The following is a 27,069-nucleotide window of genomic DNA, read 5'->3' on the forward strand; positions in this document are numbered from 1 at the left end:
TTGAATCTCCGCCGGGTAACACGCGTCGCCGTCGGTGCGACGCAGACGAATTACAGAATCGGAATCGGCAGTCACTTACCGAATCTGCACAGAATCGGCACTTCTGTTTGGAAAATTTTATAATTATACAGGTTCATACCTACTCAGCTGAAATCCGGTCAAAAATTGTTTAACCATTAAAAAAAAACAAAAAAAATCAGGGCGAGAACGTGCTAAGGTTAGCGGAAGTGTTTCGCCTTATTGATTGTTTATTGTTGTAAAGGTATATTGGAGGTGGTGGGTCTTCCCACAAAACTTCTTCAGCAAATCCAGTTATATACAGTCAGTGGTTATAATTCGTGGGTGTAGCCACACGCCCTTTAGCAAATATAAGCTAAATGAATAGAAATATTTCTTGTAATAGGTACACACCATCTTCAGCCAGTACAGTTATATACAGTTAGTAATTGGACATTCATAGTATAATTATGTTATAAAATGTAATTTGTAAGATACATTACATACAGGAGAGAGAAGTAGCTTCAGATTATTGGAACGTAGCATAACAGCATCAGCCCCAGTCTAAAAGATGATGACATCACACCACCTTATCAGTGGGTCATATGGGGTCGGTCACAGGCAACTTGGCAAGCTGGCAAGGCCACCGAGAAACCCTTCTTACAATAACTGGGGAGCGCGGTGACTCGGTGGTAGGGTGTTGGGCTCCGGGGCTCGTAATCGTGAGGTTGCGAGTTCGCGCCCCGCGTGGTGGCTGCTGTGCTGGGAGGGGTAGCGCGCTCCTGTAACCCTAGCAGGGCTATATGATCTGATGAGGCCTAGCTCGGGGATTAATCCTCCTCTCTCTCACAATAACTTTGATGAAACTAAAGAGAAAATCTATACTTTTTGGAAAATTAGAGAAAATAAGGCAAGAAATATGTAAAAGAAATGGAAGTTTTGTAATTTCAGGGTAAAGCGCTAGCCAAAGCTCAAACCATAGACAGCATCAGGGAGTGCTGTTGCAAAGGCAAAACTCCCGAACATCAACTCAACTCACGTGTCCGCATCCTGAGGCTAACTGATAATCACCAAAATGTCGGTAAATAGGTTTAATATGCCTGTAAGTACATTTATTTGCATTTTCAATCAGTATTTATGCAATATAGAAGTCCAGTCTTATAAATTCCTTAACATTTTATAGCATATACAATTTCCTATGTAACCACTGACTATAAAACCGTATTTGCTGAAGAAGGTGTATGGCAAGACCCACTACCTTTTGTTGCATAAGTACTCTGTATACCTTTACAACAATAAGTATTATTATTATTATACCTGGCGAGTGGCGGCGGGCACACAAACTACGCGGCGCTACCCATGAGAAATCCCCCTTACCCCCTCCTGACACCCACCGACCTGGCAACACTGCTGAGTGTAAACAGAAGGAGTGCGGGTGAGTTTTTACCTGTTCTCATTTGTTGATGAACACTTGAGATATGCTGTAATAGGTCTGTGAATATCCTACACCACAGATTAGTAATATCTGTTTGCATTTAGGTTTGTTTTTTCGTCGTTACCCCATACAGTAGAGCCCAGTCGTCGCTCCAAAACCTCATGAGGAAAGGTACGATGAACTAGATTTTTTCATAAGAACATGGTATTATGTAATTTTCTTTATAATGTGTATTTATATCCGAGTGGTGTATAAAAAGGATCCATCTTCATTTCGATAATTTTGCTAACGGGTACCCTGCTTTAGAAGGAAGTAAGCCGACTATTCACCCAGAGGATACAATTGGTCATACTGTAAATTTTTGTCGTAAGTTATAGGAATTGATGTAGGGTATTGCAGAGAATGTATTATGATTTATGACAGTACATGGGATGTCATTGTCACAGTAGTTAAGTACAGTAGTTACTTGGTGATGAACACTTATTCTCAGAAGCAATTGCATGTCACTATTTGCTGTTTCAGTATCAAATTTTGGGGTACAATATGTGTTGGTCCGATTTGTTTTAGCGTTTTCTCTATTGTTCAATAATTTTTGCCTGATAAATATGATAATTACTTCTTGAATTTAAGAATTATATAACTATACCTTTCGGTATCTTGGATCTACGCTTGATTTAAGGAATGATTCATTATGAAACGGCCTGCCAGCATGAAGTAGCCTGCCAGTTTAGATGAAAATGTAGGAGAGCTCCTATGCATATAATTTACAATTGTATTTTTCTTCTCAATGAACCTAACTCAGCTGGACAAATTTAACCTAATGCAACCTATTCTAATTAACCAGGAGACTATAGACGAAGTAGTTCTGGCCCTGATGGACCTCTTATCATCAATACGATGCTAACACTGGTGTCAACTAACTTATTTTTATTAATCTTAGTATAATATTTGTTATTTCCAAAGAATTTGAGTGTCATAAATGAGTTGCACGATTGACACTTGATCTTTGTATTTACCGGTAAATCCTTGTCATAAATTTTTTATAATTCATTAGTGAGAGCTATCCTAAGTTTTGTTCCCAGTTTGGATGGTAAATTTTTCCCTTGAGACCCAGTTCATTTTGTCATGGACTCAGTAACCTTGCTCCAGGATGTTATGCTCTTTATGGGGCAATAAAGGATTGGATGATGAGAGGATTGGTGAATAACCTTTGATTATTACAGTGCAGGTTATGAGTCACTCAGCTGAGTTGCCTTCATCCCCTGCTACCCATCCAGCCATGAACCGAGTAAGACAAGGGATTGTCTTCTCCATCCACTTTGTCCGCCAGTAAGTCAACACCATCTTGATGGCTTTTTGATGATTTATCAATATGTACAGGTCTGTCTATCAGAATGTAGAATATTGGTACCTCTTCTGGCCTCCAAATTCATCTGTTGCCATTTATACTGGTATATGCTAGTTTTGCATGAGAGTGCTAAGGTTACTATTAAGAAAAAGGGAAAAGCGAGAAGGAAAAAGTGGATGTCAGATGAAACATAGAATGTAATTCAGAAAAGGAAAGAGGCTAAGTTAAGAAGTGAAGAACAACATGTTGATGGCCAGGTAGTTGAAGTACTTAGAGCAAAGTACTGGAGTTTACATTCTGAAGTAAAAAGACTCGTTAGACGTGATAAGAGGAGACTATATGATGAAAAGGCGACAGAGATAGAAATTAAATTAAGTAAATATGACAGTCAGAGCACAAGAGCAGCGTATCAGGCCATAAAGGAGTTAACTGGGACTGAAAAGAGAAGGAAGGAAATACCTGTACGAGATAGAAATGGTAATTTGATGACTAAAGATTTGGATATAAAAGGAAGATGGAAAGAGCACTTTGAATCTGTTCTAAATAGACCAATCCCAGCTGAAGAGGACATTTTGCCAGCCGAGAGAGATTTGCAGATAGAAACAGGGGATATAACTTTGGAAGAGGTAGCAAAATCTATAAAGGAGTTAAAGAATTTTAAGGCTCCAGGTAAGGATGGAATATTCCCTGAAATGCTTAAGGTGGAAAATGACGAGTTGATGAATGCGCTTTTGAAACTTTTTAATGTGGCTTGGGATAATGGTGGAATTCCAGAAGAGTGGAAAAATGGAGTGATTATAAAAATACAAAAAAAAGGAGATTTAAGTGTGTGTGGCAATTGGAGGGGGATAACTTTGACACCTGTAGTTGCAAAAGTCTTTTCCAAAATCTTGTTGAACAGAATAGAGCCAGTAATTGATAAAATTTTAAGAGAAGAACAAGCGGGATTTAGAATGGGTCGAGGTTGTAATGATCAGATTTTTATTGTAAGGCATCTAATGCAACAAGCTAATGAGATGAAAATGCCACTTAGTATGTGTTTTGTGGATTTTGAAAAGGCTTTTGATAGTGTTTCACGTGGAGCTATGTTGAAAATTATGAGATTCTATGGTATACCAGAAAAGTTTGTAAATATTATTAGAAGTCTGCATGAAGGTACTTTTTGTAAGGTAATGGTGGGTGGTTCTTTGAGTGATCCATTTCAAGTTAGGTCAGGAGTGATTCAAGGAGGAGTTCTTTCGCCTTTGTTGTTTGTTTTGATTATGGATTATGTTATGAAAAAGGTTGTAAGGAGAACAGATGCAGGAATTAACTGGAAAGAAAATAAGAAGCTGATGGATTTGGACTATGCTGATGATATTGTACTGATTTGCGGAAGTATTTACGAGATGCAGAGGGTGCTCGAATGTCTGGTGGAGGAAGGAGAAAAAGTGGGATTGGTAATAAATTGTGGAAAGACTGAAATTATTAATATGAACATGGAGAACCAAATCGACTGTGTAATTGGGAATAATGTGGTGAAGAATGTAGAAAACTTTAAATATCTGGGAACGATTGTATCATCTAATGGATCATTAAACAATGAAATTGAGGAGAGGATTAGACAGGCTTGGCGAGCTGTTGGAATGTTGAAATCTGTTTGGAATAATAATATGCTTTCAGTACATACTAAAGTGAAAATTTACAAGTCCATGGTTAGACCCATTTTAATTTACGGGCATGAGTCATGGTACAGTACAATTGCAACAGATCAGAAAGTATTAGGATTTGAGAATAAAATACTGAGAAGGATTCTTGGGGTAAAGTGGCAAGACAGAGTTACAAATGAAAGAGTAAGGGATATTACGAGAGTGGAACCAGTTAATGAATATGTGAGACTGTCTCGCTGGAAGTGGCTGGGGCACATATACAGAAAAGAAGGTTGTTTACTACAGGATGTGCCAGAGTGGATTGCTAGAGGTAGAAGAGGTAGAGGTAGGCCGAGGGAAACCTGGTTGAGGACAATGAAAAAAGAAGCAGGAGAGGAGTGTTGGTGGGACCTGAAGGAGATGGCAAGAGACAAATATTGGTGGAGAGAGTTCATTGAGACCCTATGCATCCCGTGGGGTGCCACAGGAAATGATTGATTGATTGATTGATTGATATGCTATTTAACTCATTCCATTTCACATCATCATTATTATCATGCTCATCATCCACTCCCAGTTCACCATATATGTGCTGTCTCTTTCCCTTCAGGAAGGAAGTTCAGTCCTATAGTGTATTTCACATAGACTGGTACGGTACATACAGAAAAATATAGAAAAAGGTTTTATTTACAGTACATATTTAGGTTTTTATTTATTTATTTTACCCTTATATATACTGAAGAATTACCATGTTATGCTTGTTACAGTGGTGAAACACAGGCCAATAAGGAGCAGAAAATCCAGGGTCACCTTGACATTCCTCTTAGTGCCACGGGGGAGACTCAAGCATCCCAGGTGAGTATCAGTCATGTCATGTATATTTGCAGTTTATTTTCTCCACTTCTCATTCTGGAGTGCTGTCATCCTGTTTTACACCACTCATTTCTCCTTCACGTTTTTCTGTGTAGCCCCTTCATTATCATCAGCCAGTCTGTCTATTGCCAGATGCCTTAATCCCATATGGGGTGGCCATAAACAAATCGCCTCCATGTCGCCCAGTCCAAGGCCACTTCCAGCTCACACCCCTATTTCGCATATACCTCTCCACTCCATCCCTCCTTCTCATCCTTAACCTCCCGCTCCCTCTCCCCCCTTCCACCTCACTCGCATGCACTCCTCATTAGTCTCTCGCTCTCCATCCTCTCCACAAGACTAAACCACCTCAGTGTATTTCTCCTAACGCTTTCTGTCACATCCACACCACAGTGCTCCTTCACTTCCTCATTTGTCAGTCTGTCTCTCCATGTAACTCCACATGCTTCTTTCAGGTAACTCATTTCCACTGCTCTCACTCTTGACTTCTGTCCCCCCAACAAGGTCCAAGCTTCACTTCCATACAGTAGAGTTGGTATCACAATACTGTCATGCAGTGACCTTTTTTCATGCTCACCTCCCTGTTCCATATTACTGCTTTCAAAGAACCAGTAACCTTTCTTCCCTGTTGTACCCTTTCAAGCACTTCTTCCTCTAAACTTCCATCCTTAGTCATCATACTACCCAAGTACTTAAAAGCACACTCATTTTCCATTTCCTCCTCTTCCAGCCTCACTGTACATACAATGACTTCATTTCTCTCAAAGACCATTTACTCTTCCCTACATTCACCTTTAGATTTTGTTTCTTGCATACATTCCTAAACTCATTCACCAAGCCTTGCAGATCCCCTTTGTCTTCACTTAACAATACAGTATCATCTGCAAACAACAGTGCAGGGAGTTTCCAAACACTTCCTTCTTTCATTAGGGTCACTTCAGCATCCACTGCCCTTCCTTGTATCTCTTTTATTACCCCATCCATATACTGTACAGATTGAACAACCATGGAGAAGTGACACATCCCTGTTTCAATCCAACATTCTGATAGAAAAATTCACTGCGTTCACTATCCACAACCACTGGAGGCTTAGCACCCTCGTACATACTCTTCACGACATTCAGCAACATCCCCGTCTACCCCATACTGTATATCCTTAATATATACTTTCCACATTCCTTGTCTATCCACCCTGTCATATTCTTTCTCCAAATTCATGGCCACATACAACTTATTTCCCTTTTCTAGAAACTTTTCCATTAAACACCTAAGAATGAATATCTGATCTGTACAACCTCTTCCCTTCCTAAGACCTCCCAGTTCATCACCAACTAATTCCTGTTATTTCCCCTACTCGGTCAAAGTATTCTACCATATACTTTTCCTATTACACTAAGAAAACAAATACCCCAGTGATTACCACACACTTCTTTTTCCCCTTTTCCTTCGTGCAGGGGAGTAATTATACCCGACTTCCAATCCTCCGTGACTCTACCTTCCTCTCAGGCCAGTCTGCACATCTTCCATATGCATTCTACTACTATCTCTCCCCTTTGCTTCAGGATTTCACGACACACTCCATTTTGACTTTCTTCATTGGTTCCACTACTTCCATCCTACTGGTTCCTTCCTCTCTTCTCACCTCCCTCCTCCTCCCAGCCATTCCCCAGTTACTTATACTCACATTACTTTCATTCTGTATGTTCAGCAATTCCTTAAAGTGTTCTCTCCATCTACTTACTTTTTCTCCCGTCTCCACTAGTAATATACCATTTTTAGTGATGGCCAAGGTAGAGCTGCAAAGAAAGTGGTTGAGGAGGCGAAGGGGAAGACAGGAGGAAGCAGCTCCTGTGAGAAGAGTGGAGAAATTGCAAGATAGTGAGAAAAGGACAGAGTATAAGAGCATAGTGGAAGAAAGATTGGGAAGATATGAGTTAGAGCAGATGGAAGGGGTGGAAGACGTATGTAAGATATTCACGGAAGAGATAAGCGCAGCGTGTGAGGCGGTTTGTGGAGTGAGGAGGAGATGCAAGGGTGTGCAAGGGACAGCATGGTGGAATGATGAGGTGAAACGAGCTGTGGAAGAAAAGAAGAAGGCATATGGTGAATGGTTGGTGAGTAGAGGTAGGGGAGAAGATGAAAGAGAGAAGAGAGAGGTATATGTGAGCAGGAGAAGGGAGGTTAAGAGACTGGTGAAGGAGAGTAAGAAGAAAGTGGATGAAGAGTTTGGGAGGAATCTGAGTGTGAAATGGAGGGAGAGTAAGAAATTGTTTTGGAAGGAGGTAAAGAAAGTAAGGCAGTGTGAAAGGGGAAATAGTAGGGGAGTGAAAGATAGGAATAATAGATTGTTGGTGGAGAAGAGAGAGAAATTGAGGAGATGGAAGGAGCACTTTGAGGATTTGTTGAATGTAGAGAGTGAGAGCAGTGTGAGTATAAGTGGTTGGGGAATGGCTGGGAGAAGAAGAGATGAGAGGAGGGAGGAAGAGATCAGTAGGTCGGAAGTAGTGGAAGCGATGAAGAAGATTAAGCTGGGAAAGGCCCCAGGAATTGATGGAGTGTGTGGTGAAATGCTTAGGTATGGGGGTGAGATTGTTGTGGAGTGGATATGGAAGTTGTGTAGATTGGCTTGGGAAGAGGGAAGGGTTCCAGAGGACTGGAAATCAGGTATAATTATTCCTCTGTACAAAGGAAAAGGGGAGAGAGAAGTATGTGGTAACCATAGGGGTATTTGCCTTCTTAGCGTGACTGGTAAAATATATGGTAGAATACTCATTGATAGGGTTAGGCATATAACAGAGGACCTAGTTAGAGAAGAACAAGAGGGATTTAGGAAGGGAAAAGGGTGTGTAGATCAGATATTTGTTCTAAGATGTTTAGTGGAGAAGTATCTAGAGAAGGGAAGGAAAGTGTATGCTGCCTTCATGGACTTGGAGAAAGCTTATGACAGAATAGATAGGCAAGGTATGTGGAAGGTATTAAGAATATATGGAGTGGAGGGGAAATTGTTGAGTGCTGTGAAGAGTATGTACGAGGGAGCTAGGGCTACGGTGCGAGTGGATGGTGAGCTGAGTGAGTTCTTTGATCTCAATGTGGGACTGAAACAGGGGTGTGTAATGTCTCCATGGCTGTTTAATATATATATATGGATGGGGTTGTAAAGGAGGTACAAGGTAGGGCAGTGGATGTGGGGGTGGCCCTAATGAATGAGGGTGAGATTTGGAAGCTTCCTGTGTTGCTGTTTGCTGATGATACAGTATTGTTGAGTGAAGATGAATGGGAGTTGCAAGGTTTGGTGAATGAATTTGGGACAGTGTGTAGGAGGAGGAAGCTGAAGTGAGCTAGCTCTGTGGCTAGGGTGAGAAGTGGTTGGAAGAAGTTCAGGGAGCTCTTGCCTCTCCTGACATTGAGGGGGCTCTCCCTACGTGCTAAGGGGTCTTTGTATGCAGCGTGTGTTAGGAGTGTAATGCTGTATGGCAGTGAGACCTGGGCAGTGAAGGAGGAAGACATTCGCCGGCTCAGACGTACAGAAATGACAATGATTAGGTGGATGTGCAGTGCGTCCCTGTGTCCAAGGCCTGGAGGGGCTGGGTTTACAATGGAAGAGTTGAGAGGTAGGATGGGACTTGAGTGTATTGGTGTTGTGATGAGGAGAGGTAGATTGAGGTGGTATGGACATGTGGAGAGGATGGGGGATGATAGTTGGGTGAGGAAGGTGAGAAGTGTTAATATTGGGGGTGGGGTTATGAGGGGTAGACCGAGAAAGACATGGGAAGAGGTCATTAAGTGTGACCTTAGGGTTAAGGGACTGAACAGGGAGGCTGCAATGGATCGTGCAGCCTGGAGAGCCGCCATTAGGTGACCAAGGCCGACACATGCAAGCATGTTGGAGCCTTTAAAAACGAACGAAAACGAACGAAAAGTAAAGTTATGGTGTTTGAGAGGAATGAAGTCACAGAGTGTGCAGTGAGGTTGGATGGTGAGGATATGGAGAATGTGAGTGCAGGGAAGAAAGGTTGTTGGTACACTGAAAGCAGTGATGAGAAATAGGGAGGTGAGTATGGAAGTTAAGAAGTCACTGCATGATGGTATTGTGATCCCTACCCTGACGTATGGAAGCGAGGCGTGGACATTGCAAGAGGGGAACAAGTCAAGAGTGAGAGCAGTGGAAATGAGTTACTTGAGAGGAGCATGTGAAGTGACGTGGAGGGACAGGTTGACAAATGAAGAAGTGAAGGAACGTTGTGGGGTAGATGTGGATGTGGTTGAAAAGATTAGGAGAAATACACTGAGGTGGTTTGGACATGTGGAGAGAATGGAGAATGAAAGACTGACTAAGAGGGTGTATGTAGGTGAGGTGGAGGGAGGGAGAGGGAGGGGTAGACCGAGGATGAGGTGGAGGGATGGAGTTGAGAGGTATATGAGGGAGGGGGGGGTGAGTTGGGGGGAGGGGAGTCAAATGGTGGGTGACAGAATGACTTGGAGGCGTTTTGTCTGCGGCCACCCTTTGCGGGATTAGGGCGTCGGGCTATAGATAGATAGATAGAACTTTCACTCCCTGTCATACTTCTTTATCAGCCTGTCTAACTCCCTTTATCTCTTTCCAAACAAATTTCTTACATTCCCTCCACTTTACACTCAAATTCCATCCATATTCCTCATCCGCTCTCTTCTTACTCTCTCTTACTAATCTTTTCACCTCTCTCTTCCTTTCTACATATAACTCTCTCTTCTGTCTTTCAACTTCTTCTATGCATGTTTCTCATCCATTCATTATATGCTTTCTTCTTTTGCTCCACAGTCTGTCTCACCTCTTCATTCAACCATGCTGTTCCTTGAACTCCCTTTCGTCTTCTCTTCACCCCACAAACGACCTCACATGCTTCACAGATTTCTTTTGTAAACATCTTGCACACGCCTTCCTAGTCCCCCATCTGCTCCAAATCTCATATATATATATATATGTATATATGTATATATACAGTATATATTTTTTATGCGAGGAAGAAGGAACCAAAGGCAACGAGCCTGCAAAACTATTCCTTCCAAGAGAAAAACAAAATATAAGAGAGAGCCAAATTCAAGATCTGATCATTTCCAGATGCCTGGACACACTGCGTTTGAAAAACTGGAGATCATAGGAAGTAGGAAATACAGACAGAGGGAGACAGTTCCAGAGTTGACCTGTTGCATAAATGAAGGACTGGGAGTAACGGTTAACTCTTGCATTAGAGAGTTGGACAGAAAAGGGATGAGAGTTTGCTGCTAGACGGGTGCTACGCGTCCGTCGTAGAGGTGGAGGAATGCATGCAGACAGTTCAGAGGAGCAGTGACCATTGAAGTAGCGATAGAAAAGAGATAAAGATGCAACAGTGCGGTGAAGAGACAAGGGTTGAAGGGAGTCAGTAAGAGGAGGAGAGTTAATGAGGCGAAAAGCCTTTGACTCCACCCTATTGAGAAGAGCTGTATGTGGGGAGCCTCCCCACACATGAGAGTTGTACTCTACACAGGGGTGGATAAAACCCCTGTATAGAGTCAACAATTGTGCAGGGATAAAGAAGGAATGGAGTTGGCTTAGCACACCCAATCTCTTGGAAGCAGATTTTACAAGAGATGTAATATGATCTTTCCAAGACAAGTCCCGAGTAAATGAAACCCCAAGCATGATCAAGGATGATGCAGGATTAAGCTGAATATTATCAAACATTAGTGGGTATACCTGTGGAAGATTTTGTCGGGTTGATAGGTGCAAAAACTGAGTCTTTGATGCATTAAAAACAACAAGATTATTTTTACCCCAGTTAGAGATATGAGCCAAGTCAGACATTAGGTGTGCCATAGCCTCATCCCTTGTTTGTTGAAGTAACTGCTGAGATTGACGTTGCGGGTATCGAATGGAAAGATGAAGGGTGGAGTCATCAGCGTATGAGTGGATAGGGTTAGATGTACAGCTTAGAAGGTCATTGATGAATAAAAGGAAGAGAGTTGGTGATAGGACTATACCCACTAATGTTTAATAATATTCAGCTTAATCCTGCATCATCCTTGAACATGCTTGAGGTTTCATTTACTCGGGACTTATCTTGGAAAGATCATATTACATCTCTTGTAAAATCTGCTTCCAAGAGATTGGGTGTGCTAAGCCGACTCCGCTCTTTCTTTACCCCTGCACAATTGTTGACTCTATACAGGGGTTTTATCCGCCCTTGTGTGGAGTACAACTCTCATGTGTGGGGAGGCTCCCCACATACAGCTCTTCTCAATAGGGTGGAGTTAAAGGCTTTTCGTCCCATTAACTCTCCTCCTCTTACTGACTCCCTTCAACCTCTGTCTCTTCGCCGCACTGTTGCATCTTTATCTCTTTTCTATCGCTACTTTAATGGTCACTGCTCCTCTGAACTGTCTGCTTGCATTCCTCCACCTCTACGACGGGCGCGTAGCACCCGTCTGGCAGCAAACTCTCATCCCTTTTCTGTCCAACTCTCTAATGCAAGAGTTAACTGTTACTCCCAGTCTTTCATTTATGCAACAGGTCAGCTCTGGAACTGTCTTCCTCTGTCTGTATTTCCTGCTGCCTATGATCTCCAGTCTTTCAAACGCAGTGTGTCCAGGCATCTCAAAATGATCGGATCTTGAATTAGGCTCTCTGTTGTGTTTTGTTTTTCTCTTGGAGGGAACTGTTACTGCGGGCTCATGGCCTTTGGTTCCTTCTTCCTCGCATTTAAAAAAAAAAAAAAAAGGACAGAGCCCTGAGGAACACCACTGTTAATAGATCTAGGAGAAGAACGATGGCTGTCTACAACAGCGGCTATAGAACGACCAGAAAGGAAGCTAGAGATGAAGGCACAGATAGAAGGATAGAAACCGTAAGAGGACAGTTTGGAAATTAAAGATTTATGCCAGACTCGATCGAAAGCCTTAGAGATGTCAAGTGCAATGGCAAAGCTTTTGCCAAAGTCCTGAAAGGAGGATGACCAGGAGTCTGAAAGGTAGGTGAGAAGATCGCCAGTGGAGCATCCCTGATGGAACCCATACTGACGATCAGAAAGAAGCTTGTGATAGGAAAGATGCCTTAAAATTTTTCTATTAAGAACAGACTCGAAAACTTTTTGAGATACAGGATGTTAAAGCAGTTGGACGATAGTTAGAGGGTTGGGAATGGTCACCCTTCTTTGGGACTGGCTGAATGAGAGCAAACTTCCAGCAAGAAGAAAAGGTACAAGTTGACAGACAAAGGCGAAAGAGTTTGCCTAGGCAGGGTGTAAGCACAGAAGCACAGTTCTTGAGAACAACAGGAGGGACTCCATGAGTCCCATATACTGTACCTTATTAGTATTGAGGCCTGTGACAGCAGAAAATACATCAGCTGAAGAAATTTTAATGTCAACCATGAAGAAGTCAGAGGGGGGGAAGTGATAGAGGAACAGCACCGGAATCGTCTAAGGTGGAATTGGAGGAGAAAGTCTGAGCGAAGAGATCTGCTTTATCAGTAGAAGAAATAGCTACAGAGCCATCAGAGTAGAAAAGAGGAGGGAAGGATGATGAGGTAAAGTTGTTAGAAAGGTTTTTGGCAAGGTCCCAGAAGGAGCGGGAAGAATTCGAGTTGCACCTCCACTTCTGTCTTATATTCTGCCCCTTTTCCATCCTCTTGCAACCTTTTTACCCTCCTTGTATGTACAAGCTACTTCCTCCTGTCCTTCCCCTCTCCTCCTCCTCCATTTCATTTGAACCTTGACTTTCATGACCACCAAGTGGTGGTCAGAAAGTCCACTCCCCTAACCTCTGTATACTTTTGCATCTGTTCCACACCTTCTCATTCTATCATCCACACACACATACTGGTAATTAGTCATTGCTTTCCATGCATTCAGTTCACCACCGACTCTTCTCGTCACTTGCCACGTATACCTGTGATCATTTTGTGTCTAAAGAGGGTATTGGCTATCACCAACCCCCTCCCTTCATAAATGTCCACTAGAGCACTGCCATTCTCATCGACTTCTGCAGGCACACTCCACTCACCAGCTGTGCCATCCACCTTCACATTCCTTACTTTTCCATTCATATATCCAATCAGAAACACTTTCTCATTCCATTCAAACTTTCCTGTGCACGCTTTCACATTCGTCCAGAACTCATCTTTCACTCTGCTTACATGATCACTATCATGTTGTATGGTATTTCATTTTCTTGCCATCTGCAGACAATTTCATTCAGCTCAAGCAAGACATTTCTGACTGAGGGATGACATTTAACCTTCAGTAACCTCTTCACTATAGTACTAGGATGCTCTCCAAAGCTGAATAATGTTAGCTGCAAGAATAAAATAAAAATGATGCCCCCCAACCTCAAGGGGTTAAGACTTTCCAATAAAATCCACGGATTCACTAATGATCTGCATAAATCTTATTGCCTGTCTCCATTTCCATCTGTGCCATGTGTTTGTCATATCTGTTCTTGAAAACATTTACAGGAGTGCTCACAATATTTTCTGGTAAATTGTTCCACAGATTTACAACTCTGTGTAAATGTGTTTCCCGTTTGTCATTTATTGAATCTTTTCTTGAAAATTTGCTTGGAGTGGCTTCTTAAATTTGTATCGGCCTCTTGGAAGAATTCTGTTGGATTTATGTTTTCTTGTCCTTTTATGATTTTGAAGACTTCTAAACATATCTCCGCACTTCCATCGGTCCTCCAACTTGGGCATGCCCAGTCATCACAGTCAAACCTCATAACTCAAATTGTTAAGGCTGGAAACCATCTTGGATGCCCTTTGTTGTATCTTTTCCAGCTTGCTGATGTTTTGCCTCCCATGGGGTGACCATACCTGGACTGCATACTCAAGATGTGGCCGAATATATGTCCTGTAGATTGTGGCAAACCCTTCTTCAGTCTAGTGTTTGAAGGTTCTAATAAGACCGAGGATACTGTTGGCCTTTGAAGCAGTTTTGTCAGTGTGACTATCAAACTTTAGGTTGTCACTGAACAAAATTCCCAGATCTTTTTCTTCATTGACTTTTATTATGAGTTTTCCATCAATATTATAGTTAGGCCATAGGTTAGTTGTTCCTATCTGCATGACCTTACATTTAGGTGCATTGAATTTCAGGAGCCATAGACCATTCCATCATCTTGTCTATACAGTATCGTATTGCAACTCTCTGTTCTTCACTGGTGTTGCCACAGGATTGTATATTTTGGTGTCCAGCAAAGATTTTGCATTTGGAAGTTAAATTTTTTGGAAAGTCATTTATGTATATCAAGAAGAGTAAAGGACCCAGTACTGACTCTTGAGGAACTCCACTGATTACTTTCTCAGTGTTGACTGTACTGCATTTCCTCTCTCTGTTTGTAATCTGTTAAGAGAGAAAGTCTTCAGTCCACTTTGGTGCTTTACCTCGTATTCCAACTCTGTGTAGCTTATGTATCACTCTGCAGTGTGGTGCGGTATCAAATGCTTTGGCATAATCAAAATACACTATATCAGAGGGGTTGTATTTGTCATGCATATATTTCTAGTCTTGTAAACTGCCCAACAGATTGGCTAGACAAGATCTTCCTCTTCTAAAACCATGTTGGTTACCACATAAGGTGTTTCTGATGTCCATGCTCTTTATCTTGTTATCTTTGATAATTTCTTCCAAAATTTTTCCCATGATTCTCGTTAGGCTTGCTGGATGGTAATTTCCAGGTTCAATTCTGCATCCACTTTTGTAGATGGGTGATACAATTACCTTCTTCCAGCTCTGGGGCACTGTTGGAGTCTGAATTGATTGTTTGTACAGGATGGCATGAGGCTCACTAAGCTCATCTGTTAATTCCTTCAACACTTTTGGGTGTATGTTGTCAGGTCTTGGTATTTTAAATTCATTTAATGCTGAAAGTTTCTTTTTGACTAAGTCCTCATCTCTGTGAATATCTGAAAGGTCCTCTGTACAGTCTACTGAATGCAAGTCGATTGGTTCAGATACTTGATCTCCATAAAGTTGATGAAAGAAGTCATTTATTATCAAATCTGGTTTTTCATCCTCATGTATAAATACAGATTTGAAAAATTTATTCAGTACATTCATTGTTTCCTTACTTGAAGTGAGTGTTCCTTGTGGTGTCTTAATATTGCCCACATAGCCTAGTCTTTTACTCTCTTGCCACTGTTGGCATACCTGTATAGGGCTTTAAGGTTGGATTTAACTTCTCTAAGCAGATTAAATTTAAAAATTTGCTTGGCTCGTCTTGGGGCTTTTGAACGCACATTTATCTCTTTTATATATCTTAAATCTTATTCTTGATAGGCTATCTTGATATAATTTCCTTGTCACTGCTCTTATAGCTGTTTTTCATCTCTCCACTGGCCAGGTGTGCTTTTAGGTACAAGATTTCTCACTCCTGATATTTTCTTTTCTATTATAATGGTTATATCATGTGAATCCTTTCCCTGTAACTCTTTTCTCCAGTTAATATGTTGCATATTTTCTGTGAACCTTACATAGTCTGCTTTGAAGAAGTAATATTTTCTGTGAACCTTCCATAGTCTCCTTTTTAAGAAGTAATACTTCATAAATTTCTCTTTCAGTCTGAAGTGGTGAGAGGTAGATGTAGTTAAACTCTAGGACACAGTGATCACTTCTACCAAGAGGATTAATGAGTTTATTTGATCAGCATTATTTCCTTCAGTGTTGATGAATAGATCGAGAGTGCTGGGTTGATGATCTCTTCTTACATGGGTGACTTCAGTAATGTGTTGCGTAAAGAAGCTATCTGATACAATGTCCAAAAACGTTTGTTCAGGGGAATCTTCAGGTGCTAGTGTTGTTATGTTTCCCTATCATTGTTAGGCAAGTTAAAATCACCTGTGATTAATACACTGCACTGCATATCACCAGTTATCTGTAGCAGATGATGGAGAGCCCTATCGATTATTTCTCTCAAGTTCCCTTTTTCTATATACAGTACACACCCTGTGAGAAGTTTTGGCCCACATCCTCTCTTTATGGAAAATCATTATTGTTCCTCCTGTAATTTCTTGAATATTATCATTCCTTGACATGTGGTAGTTGTGCAGTATCCCACAATGCAGTTCACTGTCAAGGATGTTCTGGGGTTGACACTAGGTTGTGTTAGATACATAATGTCAGACTTAATTTCACTCAGTAAATGCCTGAATTCTGTAAGTTTGTTCCTAATACTTTCACAGTTAGTTGAAATACATTTGAAATTATATTCACCATCTTTAACCTGCCTTGTTTCAATAGTCAGGAGAGGGATCTTCGACCTTGGCCCTTTGATTATTTCAAAGTGCCGTGCTCTGAATCTCTGAACCTCTTGCGAACATAAGTAGGTTAAGATGATGATAACAACAATGACATGTTTGTCCATAACCAGGAATGCAATTGAAAGATACATATTTCACATGAGACATTACATTAATACAGTGATAACAATTAGGTATGTGTTCATATGCACGATTGCAGCTAAAGTATATGCAGTTTGCTCAAGAAATTAGGTTAAGATAATGATGTTGATGTATTTTGTCCTTAGGCAGGAATGCGGCTGAAAGATATCCAGTTCAGTCGTGCATACACCAGTGATCTGTCTCGTGCCCATGCCACCTGCCAGATCATCCTCAGGCATAACTGCTGCCCGCCCAACATTGTGGTCGACTCCAGGCTCAGGGAAAGGGTTAGCCTGACATTGTTTTTAGTTTACATTTTACAGGCTGTGAATATACTTAGAGAGTGTATTCAGTCAAGAAAAACCCATGAAGTGAATGGTACCGTAACTGATATACAGTACTGTGTCTTTTGTCTTTATGCATGAATATTTTCTAGTTTGCCTGCATGTTTATATCTGGTGCTGAAGTGTCCCAGCTGTCCTTTAGGGATTTGATAAGGTAGGTTTTATTGCCTTATGGGAGTATCCCATGGCTGACTAACATCATCAAGTGTCACAGCCATTCTTTAGGGATTTAATAAGGTAAGTTTTGGTGCTTTCATGATGGGGGTATCCCACAGCTTAATAGTATTGTTCGGCAGTAGTCAGAAAAAAATGGTGTCCCAGCCAGCCTTTAGTGTTTAGCTGTGGCTGGTTTCATTATAGGTTCTCAATTCCTACAAAAGATTAAAGCCTTATGTTATTGCTGTATGGTTTTGAAATTTTCCATGTTGATCTTGATTAGCCCCTATAGTCTGGTGATGTACCTTTATTTTACTTTTGTTTTCGACAAATTATTTTAGTTGATCTAAAAGGGACATGAAAGAGGAGGGGTTAGATATAACCATAATTTGCTCCATCATGACCAGAGAACCTTTCTAAGTTGCATAAAATTGTCAAATGGTAGCATGATTGTAATGAAAAACTGAAGCCGCATTATTGTAAGCCCATTTTAGATCAGTCAAGACCGGTCAAAGTTCTCTGGACCTACTTGATGCTTGCGAGAATGGATTTTAGACCAGCTCCATCCTTAATGTGGTGGAAGAGGGACTGGTTGGAGTCATGACTGAAGCAGTTATGTAAACAGAGAGAATAAGATGGTAATAAATCATTTTAGCTACAGTATTATCATTACTGGTGCACACAGTAGCTGTTTGTAGGTCATAGAAAACAAAATATGACAGCTTCCCAGTGTGTCACTATTAGAATCATGATACAGTAATGAGTTCTCATTACAGCATGAAGTGAAAATAAATGTTCAGTGTACCTTTCCAGATTAAAGAGAACTAATAACCAGAGGCAAAGGATGCAATACTCGTCCTTAAGAAATTATAACTGGGAAATAGTTGTAAGTGCTGTCATTACCTTATAATAATCCACTGAGACTCACATACTTTGAATTTCTCTCCAGACATATTATCATACTACTTCAGCCATAACTGATGATCTTTTTCAATTTAGGTTTAAACAAGTATTCAAGTAGCATCTACATTTATATCACTGTCCCATGTCACAGGTGGTGTTATTTGTGTGAAATTCTTTTTTTTAAATAATATTTAATTTTCACTTCTGTTGGCCATCTTTGCCATATCAGCTGTTTACCCTGGGCACGGAATGCTCCTCTCTGTCCTTATTTCCCAATGCTACCGTGCATCCTTTGTGCATGGGACTGGGCAAACCCAGTAATGACTCTGGGACAGGTCTCTTGAGACCAGTCTATACCGGTCTCATTTTTCTGAAACTGTCTCACCAGAACAGCCATGAGACTAGTCTTGACTGGTCTTGTTGACCTGTCTGAAAGCCTCATGAAAATGCAGCTTAGGCTACAGAGTCTACTAAAGGAATGAACCATTTAAATGTAGACCACTTCCAGTAAGGAATGAGAGAGCGGTATTTTACACATAAATTTGTGTCTTATTTAATACCAATACTGTACTCCCCCCCCCCCCACTTACGGGCACTCCTTGATATTGTCAGGGATGTCATAAAAAATATCACAATTCTCTAATTAATCAGTACTGCCAATTAGATCAGACTGGCTAATCCATTTAATAACCAGCAGTAGAAGTTTGACAGGCATTTTTCCTTTAATTTACTTTGAACATACCAACAACAGAGCATTAAAAAAGTGACCTATTACTGTACTTCCTGCAGAATTTTGGGAGTGTTGAGGGTGTGCACATTGATGTGGTAAAGATGCAGGCAGCCTCAGAGGGCTTAACATGGCCTCAGTACAACCCACCAGGCGCTGAAACACTTGGGGATCTCCAGGCCCGCATGGCTAAGTTCTTCAAAGTACAGTATATCGTAATCTTGTAATTTTGTTTAACCACCGCAACTGCTCATTTCATTAATGAGTAGCTAGCTTTCTGTCTTTACATTGTCCCTTTATCTTTGTTTGTCTGTCTGTGGTGCCTGTCTTACATATCAGCTCAGATTTAAGCAGCATTTGTCATGAATAACTTTACTGTAAGTAGAATCGTGTAGATAGGGAGTGCCTATACTGTAGTTTATTGTAAATATTGTTATACCTGTTTTTGGTTAGCATCATTTTTATGTTTCAGGAATTGTGTCAGTCTGTGTATGACAAGAATAAAGACAAACTATTAGACTGGAGTGAGGACAGCATGATGGAGGAGGCAGAGATAAATGGGAAATTGGAGGAGGAGCCACAGGAAGGAGAGAGGAATGGGTTAGAGAACATGGAGGTATGACAACTCAGAGACAGAAAGATAACTGTAGGATTATGATAATATGTGTCAGGGTTCATACCCTGGATAAACATTTGATAAGTTGTGATATTTGTTAAAAATATCAATTAAGAAAGTAGTTAAGCCCCAGAGTTAGAAAGATGAATATGTGTCAGAAGTCACTTATCAGGTAGCCAATTGATATTTGTTAATGATATCAGCAAACAAAGCAATTGCAGTAATCCCTTTAATCCACTTCTGGCTTTAAGCCAGTTATCATCATGGTGATGAAAATGAAATGAAATTATCCCTCTAAGCTGGAGGGGTAATCAAAGAGTGAAAGTGTGTGTAAGCACCTGGGGTCAAGTGTGTAGAAGTCACCAGTCAGAGTAACAGCCTTGCTTTGTGCTTGGCTTTGACTCTCCTGGATGGGATTGGTGGTTTTTCAGTCATATAATGCTACCAGGTGCATAGGCCAGCCTCAGACTCTTAAATGTTTAGAGTACTATAGTGTAGTCTTGGGCTTTAGACCTTGAAGAGGGTAATATGAGATTTGCTGGTGCAGTTGCCATTGAAAAGAGTGTACTCTTGGATAGTTTGGCTTTGTAGAATGAATATGTGTGACAAAAGTTGTGAAAGATAGTTATACATACAGTAAGGGAAGTGGAAGGTAGGAGGAGGCATGACAAATCATGAATAGGATGAGTGGGAGAGAATGGATGTAATAAGCATGTGAATTGGCAATTGCTAGATGTGGATTGGTGAAATATTTGTATTTCGGTAGATGCAAATGGCAGGAGTTGCGCCCTTGTCATTGCCATGGTAGTCAGTGTAATTTCTTTACCCCATAAGTGACATTTGTGACAGAGATGACACCGTATGTGAATACTGTAGCATATGGGATTGGACTGAGAATTTTGAAAGCATAGATGATGAATAAATTACCTTAACCCCTTAAACGCGGTTGTGTACAGTCGTTCCCCCCTCCCGAGTGGCGGGGTTGTATCGCGGTCTGAGTACCTGTAGGAAAATATTCGCCAAAAATCAGAGATTAACCCTAGAACATTATACTTGGTATGGCAGATAGCACTTACATTCAGCTTTCTCCAGAGACAGGTGTTGAGCCTTCGTGGACTACCCAAGGACTTGTGGAGACTTGCAAAGTTGGGTAACCAATTCTTCACTCACACCTCCAGCAACCCGGTTTCCCCTCTACCACAGCCTCATTCTGTCACAGTAAACTTTATACTACAACGTAAAGGTAGTTAGGAATCCGTATTTGTACAATAAGCACTGAAAATACGGCTAAAATCAACGGAGCGTACGGCCAACATGCACTGTGGCGGCGGTCTTCCCGTCACTCAACAAACATTTCCATTTTCACAGCTAAAAACATGTATACTACATTATTTTCAATCATATTACTTCCCAAAAGATCACCACGGCGCGCTTTTTATTCTGCCTTACGCCCACCACTTTATTCTCGTTCCTGTCGGCCGCTTGCACTGACTGGGAAGAGCTAGAACTCGCCATAATGTCACTTTGAAAGCCTGCAGTAAACTGACGCTAAACAGGGGCAAACCGTGAGAAAAAAAGCTAGTGTTACAACTGGGGAAACAAGCGTTTCCTAGTAGCATAAACTGCTTGTGAGAGGAGATCGCAGATTTACAGTTCTGAGCGCTCAGAGCGCTGCCATGTATCACAGCCAGGCTGGCCGGGCCGTGGTGAGGGGGGGACAGGAGGAAAACGCGATACTTGGCAACAACTGAGGTCAGTAGTACAAAGGTAAAGTATGCTAGTTGTAGCTAGAGGGTGGTGGTACTGATAGACAATACCAGCTGGAGCCTGCTTGCCCGCGGTTATTCAAAATTTACTAGAATCGCAAACGCGATGACCCGCCACTATGTCCTTTTCGCCGAGCGTCGCAAACGCGACGATCCGCGTCTAAGGGGTTAATTATTGTTACATTTTTTGAGCAGTCCATTGATGGGGTGTACTTTCCCTTTTTAAGCCTTTTCATATTTAAGGATGATACCTAACCCTTGTAATGTTGGAAACTGGGATGAGAAAGAATTGGAGCAGCAGGAGAGAGTTATGACACAGATGGGGTTAATGAAGGGTATTACTTAACACTTCCAGTTCAGAAATTCTCCCCTGAGATGAATAAAAATGCTCAGAGATAGCAAGATTAAAATGAAAGTACATCTTTGTAGTGAAGGGATTAAAGTCATCGTCTGTTGCAGCTCCCCCCCCCCCCCAAGTTTTTATTTAGCTTACGGCAGACCTCTGGTTGGAAAGAGGATTTTGTCTGCGTTGTTGTTGTAACCCCAAGCTTATCTGGATGCCCAGGGGCAGGGTGGCTCAGTGGTAGAGCATCGGACCGGGATTGGAGGATTGTAAGTTCGAGCCACACCTGGTTGCTGCCATGCTGGGAGGGGTAATGCCCTCCTGTCAACTAGCAGGGCTATATGATCTAATAAGGTCAAGCGCCGGGGAACATTTCCCTTTTTATCTGGATGCAGCTGGCCACTGGAATTGGGCACTTCCAGAGATTTTTGTTGAGGTTATTTTCATTGATTGTATATGGATTGAGTTATAAAAGTGGTACAAGGTAGGGCAGTGGATGTTGGAGCGACCCTAATGAGAGGGGGCAGTGTTTGGAAACTCCCTGTACTGTTGTTTGCAGATCATACTGTATTGTTAAGTGAAGACGAAGGGGAACTGCAAGGCTTGGTGAATGAGTTTGGGAGTGTGCAAGAAATGGAATCTAAAGGTGAATGTAGGGAAAAGTAAAGTTATGGTCTTCGAGAGAAATGATTGCACTGAATGTGCAGTGAGGCTGGGTGAGAAGGAAATGGGAAATGTTGAGTGCATTTAAGTACTTGGGTAGTGTGATCAGTAAGGATGAAAGTTTAGGGTGTAAAGTCCTTGAAAGGGTACAGCAGGGAAGAAAGGTTACTGGTTCTTTGAAAGCAGTGATAAGGAACAGGGAAGTGACCATGGAAGTAAAAAAATCATTGCATGACAGTATTGTGATACCATCCCGAACATACAGAAGTGAAGCTTGGACCTTGTTGGAAGGACACAAGTCAAGAGTGAGAGCAGTGGAAATGAGTTATTTGAGAGGAGCATGTGGAGTTACATGGAGAGACAGACTGACAAATGAGGAAGTGAAGGAGCATTGTGGTGTGGATGTGGACATGATAGAAAGCTTTAGGAGAAACACAGCCATTGAGGTGGTTTAGCTATGTGGAGAGAATGGAGAGCGAGAAACTAATGAGGAGAGTGTATACGAGTGAGGTGGAGGGGGGGAGAGGGAGGGGGAGGCCAGGGATGAGATGGAGAGATGGAATGGAGAGGTATATGAGAGAGGGGAGTGTGAGCTGGGAGCAAGGCAATGAAATGGTGTTGGACCCCTTAGTGGGTTGAGGCATCTGGCAGTAGATAAATAGTTTGTCTTGTTAAAATAGGGTATGTTGAAGGATTGTTTGTCTTATGAAAGCAAGTGTAAGTCACTTCTATTATTGTCATTCTTCTCTTTTGGCCAGGCATTGTTGGAGAAGAGTGTTGTGGAGAGTGTGTTGGTGGTGGGACATGGTGCAGCGTTGAAGCAGCTCTTCACCCACATCCACTCCACCCTCGGCTGTCCCATCCCACCCTCACATCCGCACCCTAACCCCCTCACTCTCATCTCACCCAACACTGGCATCTCAGAGTATTTAGTCAGGTGGGTGTGGGAACAGGGAGGTAACATCTGTTGCAAACAATAAGAAAGATCTGAGGGCATGATATGAAATGGATATATGAGAGTGTGCTGGTAGGAAAAGCCATAGTAGTCAAGAAGAAGGTTGATGGATATAGTAATAGAGTGTGTGAGAAAGTGAGTAATGGAAATTAAAGAGACTAGGGAACTGACTGGGTATCAGGTTGGTTGAATGAATTATGGTATGTATGGAGGTGCACAGGATGATGGTTTGAGACCCCTGTTTCAGTTTGATAGTTGACAGATTGACTTTCTATGGCAGATATGTGTGAAGGTTATCTGTGAAGAAAAAACAGAAAAGTAAATGCCAGTTGTTGATTAGGCTTGTGCGGTGGAGCCACTATTCTAAAGGTTTAAATGATATGAGAATAATTGTGTAACCTATTTCCTTAGCAGTGCTATTGATAGTTCCCCTACTTACAGACTTTCTTTTGTCTTGTTTCTGAATCATACTAAACCCCATCTGTAGGTGAAAAGGAGTCACAGTGTAAGTGAAAATTACATTTTGTTTGTGAGCAAATGTACCCATTGGCTGTCTGTAAACAAAGTGTTATCTACCTCTGTAGTATGTAGCTCTGTCAAATAGTAGCCTTTAACATTTCGAAAATTTTCATAGAAATATTGTGCTTTAATAAATATCTATACACACGTAGTTCTATCTTGCTGCTTAGAAGTAAGGACTGGAAGAATTTAGGTGTTCCATTCACAGGTAATGATGAGTTGAAGACTCAAATGCTGTCAGGGCATGTTTTGGCCTACTGTTGCCCAGGCAGGCAGTTAAGTAGGCATGGCGACCACCACACAAACAAAAGCAATGTCAGCCCTTGTTTGTTTTAAGCACACTCTCTGTGCAGTGCAGAAACAGAAAATCTGAAAAATTACTAGAGCTTTTTGATAAGTCAGAAAGGTCACAGCTTCGTGTTCCAGCTCAATATGTGTAATCCAGTCATTGCAGTTCCTTCATTCATTCATTTCGTACAGTGTTTACAAGTACAGTAAACCCTCGATATAACAAACCCTGGTACTGTACCATGAATTTTGGATATAATGAACAGCCAAATTGTGACTGAACATCCCCCTGATTTTGCGAACAAAGGTCGCGAAATGAGGGGGAAGTTTGGGAATCAGCCCATGGTGACAACAGCTTCCCTTCCTGTCACAGTAAGTGTACTTCAACAGCATCCTTTCCTGGCACAGTAAGTGTACTGTAACAGCACTACATCATACTTTATTCTTATTATAGGGATTTTATTTATATGTACAATTTCATACAGTGTTGTATTTACATTTACAGCTTCATAAACCATTGAATTCTCCACGTAAAACTTCATAGAGTTTGTTTAGGTTATGTTTGAGCACGTAGGACCGGAAGACCCCTTATATAGCGAACTGAGTTCAGTAATACCGACCCCTCGTATATAACAAACTTTTGGATATAATGACACACCCCTCCCCCCAATTAGTTCATTATATCGAGGGTTTACTGTGTAGTAAAGCTACTCATTTACCCGGATGTCAGGTGTATATAAGCCAACCTCTATTTTTCTTTCCTTCATTCCAGTACATATACAGTAGAGGTTCCCATTCATGTCAGATGTATACAAACCAGCCACTACAGTTCATTATTTCCCTGCAGGTATTCACCAAAGAAGTACGACCTGCACTGTGTGAGACTGCACGATGGCTGCCACTTGCAGGAGTCATGATAAACATGAACACTAGGACTTTCACCTCATTAGCCTCGTTTCTCTTCATACAGACGTGGCAATAGGATTGTATTTTTAAATATGCATAACTTTTATTGTAACTTATAACAATGCTTCCATTTATATTTTAGTATGGTGTAACATTTTTATCTGTTACATATATTTTACTTGTATTTTTAAAATGTGTTCAGTTATCCAGTACTTTTTTCCCCAAGTCATTTGGTGTGCATAATCTTGGAACCATTGACTCCTGACTCTGAAATCTGTTATTAGATAACAAAAGTGCCAGATAATGCCTTAGCCCCTTCAGGACATTGATATACTTTTTATTTTATTTTTGAAACCACCAGATGATTTTGATTTAGTTTATGAGCAGACCCCATGTATAAATGGGCTTGAAGTTTTTTCTTCTTTCATTAATATGAAGTGAATAAAATTGTCTGACACAAGCAAAATTAAAATACAAGAGATGTCAGCATATTGAAAGGTGTTAAAGCCATTTTATTTTCTCCAAAATTAGGCTGATGGGTCACTGAAATTATGTAATGACTGGAATACTGTAATGGTGCTGTATGATTAACTCCTTTACTGTGAAGTGAATCAGATTACAATTGTGTTTCTTGATTTGTTTTTAAGTGATGAAACTAGACCACTCCTACAACTTGAAAGTTGGCCTTAGTTTTGGGGAAGGAATGAGTTGCCTTCGTTACTGATGATATCAACCCTCCAGTCTGTCAGGACTTGGCCATCAGTGGGGCTGAAAAAGGTTAAGGTTCATCGTCAGGTTAGAATCAACACACTGTAGTGTTTGAAAGAAAATATATATATATATATATATATATATATATATACTGTATATATATATATATATATATATATCCATCCATCCATCATCCAATCCTACATTGCCCCATGAGGAGCGTAGGAGCCCGGGGCTAGGCAATTGGTCCCGACATTTAAGATGAGAGTGACCAGCCTCACTCATCCCTGAGTGACACTACATGAGCAGTCAACCCCAGCCACCCCTTGGATATAAACCTTCACTGGCTCAATCCGATTGGAGTGCAATAATTACCCACTAAACCACCTGGCGCCAAAATTTGGTTATATGGTTACCACCCAGCATAGTAAATGGTTTCCTGGTGCACAGGAAACCATTTGGCTTGTCACTCAGTGTAGAGTCACCCACAGGCTGAAGGAAGTGGAAAGAATGAAGGAAAGAAAGACAGAAGAGGGAGTGTCAAGTCACCTGTAGGCAGAAGGACAAGGAAAGAAAGACAGAAAAGAATGGAAGGAAAGAAGGATGGAGAGGAAAGGGCAGACACCCGAGAGCAGCACTACATCGAGTGAGTGGATGGTGAGCGCCTCCACCTACCATATATATATATATATATATATATATATATATATATATATATATATATATATATAAAATGGTATTGAATGGGTTAAGCAGCATTTTACATACCACTGTTGTATTTTGCATTTATATTTCTCAGGCTCTCGGTAGATGTACTTTCATGTTTCATTCTGTGATACTTTTGACATAAATGAACCTTATACTCATCATTACCATCAAAACTGCTGTTACATTTTTATAATAAGATCTCTAGGATCCACACAGATATAGATCAAATAAGTCAGAGAAAGTTCTTTATCAACAGAGTGACTTTACATTAGTTGAATCATCATTCAAGTCCTTGCAATACCAACCTTTGACTTACAGGCAACTTAAACACCATTCAATGCATTGGCATTTTCAGGTATGGGTATGTTTTTCTATTGTATTCCAAGAGGATAAAAATTACCTGATGAAGTATATCAGATAGATGAAGGAATTTGAAACTTACAGTCATAGCTAACATTTCAGTTTGTAAAGGGGTTAAGATGAAGGTCAAGACACCTTACAATTATCACATTGCAAGCATTGAGTCTCATCCATAATGCAGTTGTTACCTCATTATCCTGACCTTATCTTAAGCAACGTTGGGTCTGGTTAGTACTTGGATGGGTGACCGCCTGGGAACACCAGATGCTGTTGGCATAACGTTCTCCCTACTTGTCGAGTGGGGTTGGTGGAGGATTAGTGCCCCTCCCTGTAAAACAATTAACTCTAAGCCGTTGGCCACCCCGTTTGGGATACATGGCGTCTGGCAATGAATGAATGAATGAATCTTGACATTTTCTTTCCCACCTCAGATT

At 41.1% G+C, this 27,069-nt stretch overlaps 1 protein-coding gene across 1 annotated transcript; it reads left to right on the forward strand.

Annotated features, from left to right (window-relative positions):
* Positions 1-2,670: 2,670 nt before the first annotated feature.
* LOC145405430 (fructose-2,6-bisphosphatase TIGAR-like) lies at positions 2,671-25,602 on the forward strand. Its single transcript, XM_080276820.1, has 7 exons — positions 2,671-2,761; positions 5,176-5,263; positions 16,817-16,957; positions 18,863-19,003; positions 19,273-19,416; positions 22,947-23,125; positions 24,798-25,602. The coding sequence occupies exons 1-7, from the start codon at positions 2,712-2,714 to the stop codon at positions 24,865-24,867; spliced, it is 813 nt and encodes a 270-aa protein (XP_080132946.1). The 5' UTR covers positions 2,671-2,711; the 3' UTR covers positions 24,868-25,602.
* Positions 25,603-27,069: the final 1,467 nt, after the last annotated feature.

This window comes from Coenobita brevimanus, chromosome 1 (genome assembly GCF_032717465.1).
Source record: "Coenobita brevimanus isolate Jiangsu-jjx chromosome 1, ASM3271746v2, whole genome shotgun sequence".
Lineage (NCBI taxonomy): Eukaryota > Metazoa > Arthropoda > Malacostraca > Decapoda > Coenobitidae > Coenobita > Coenobita brevimanus.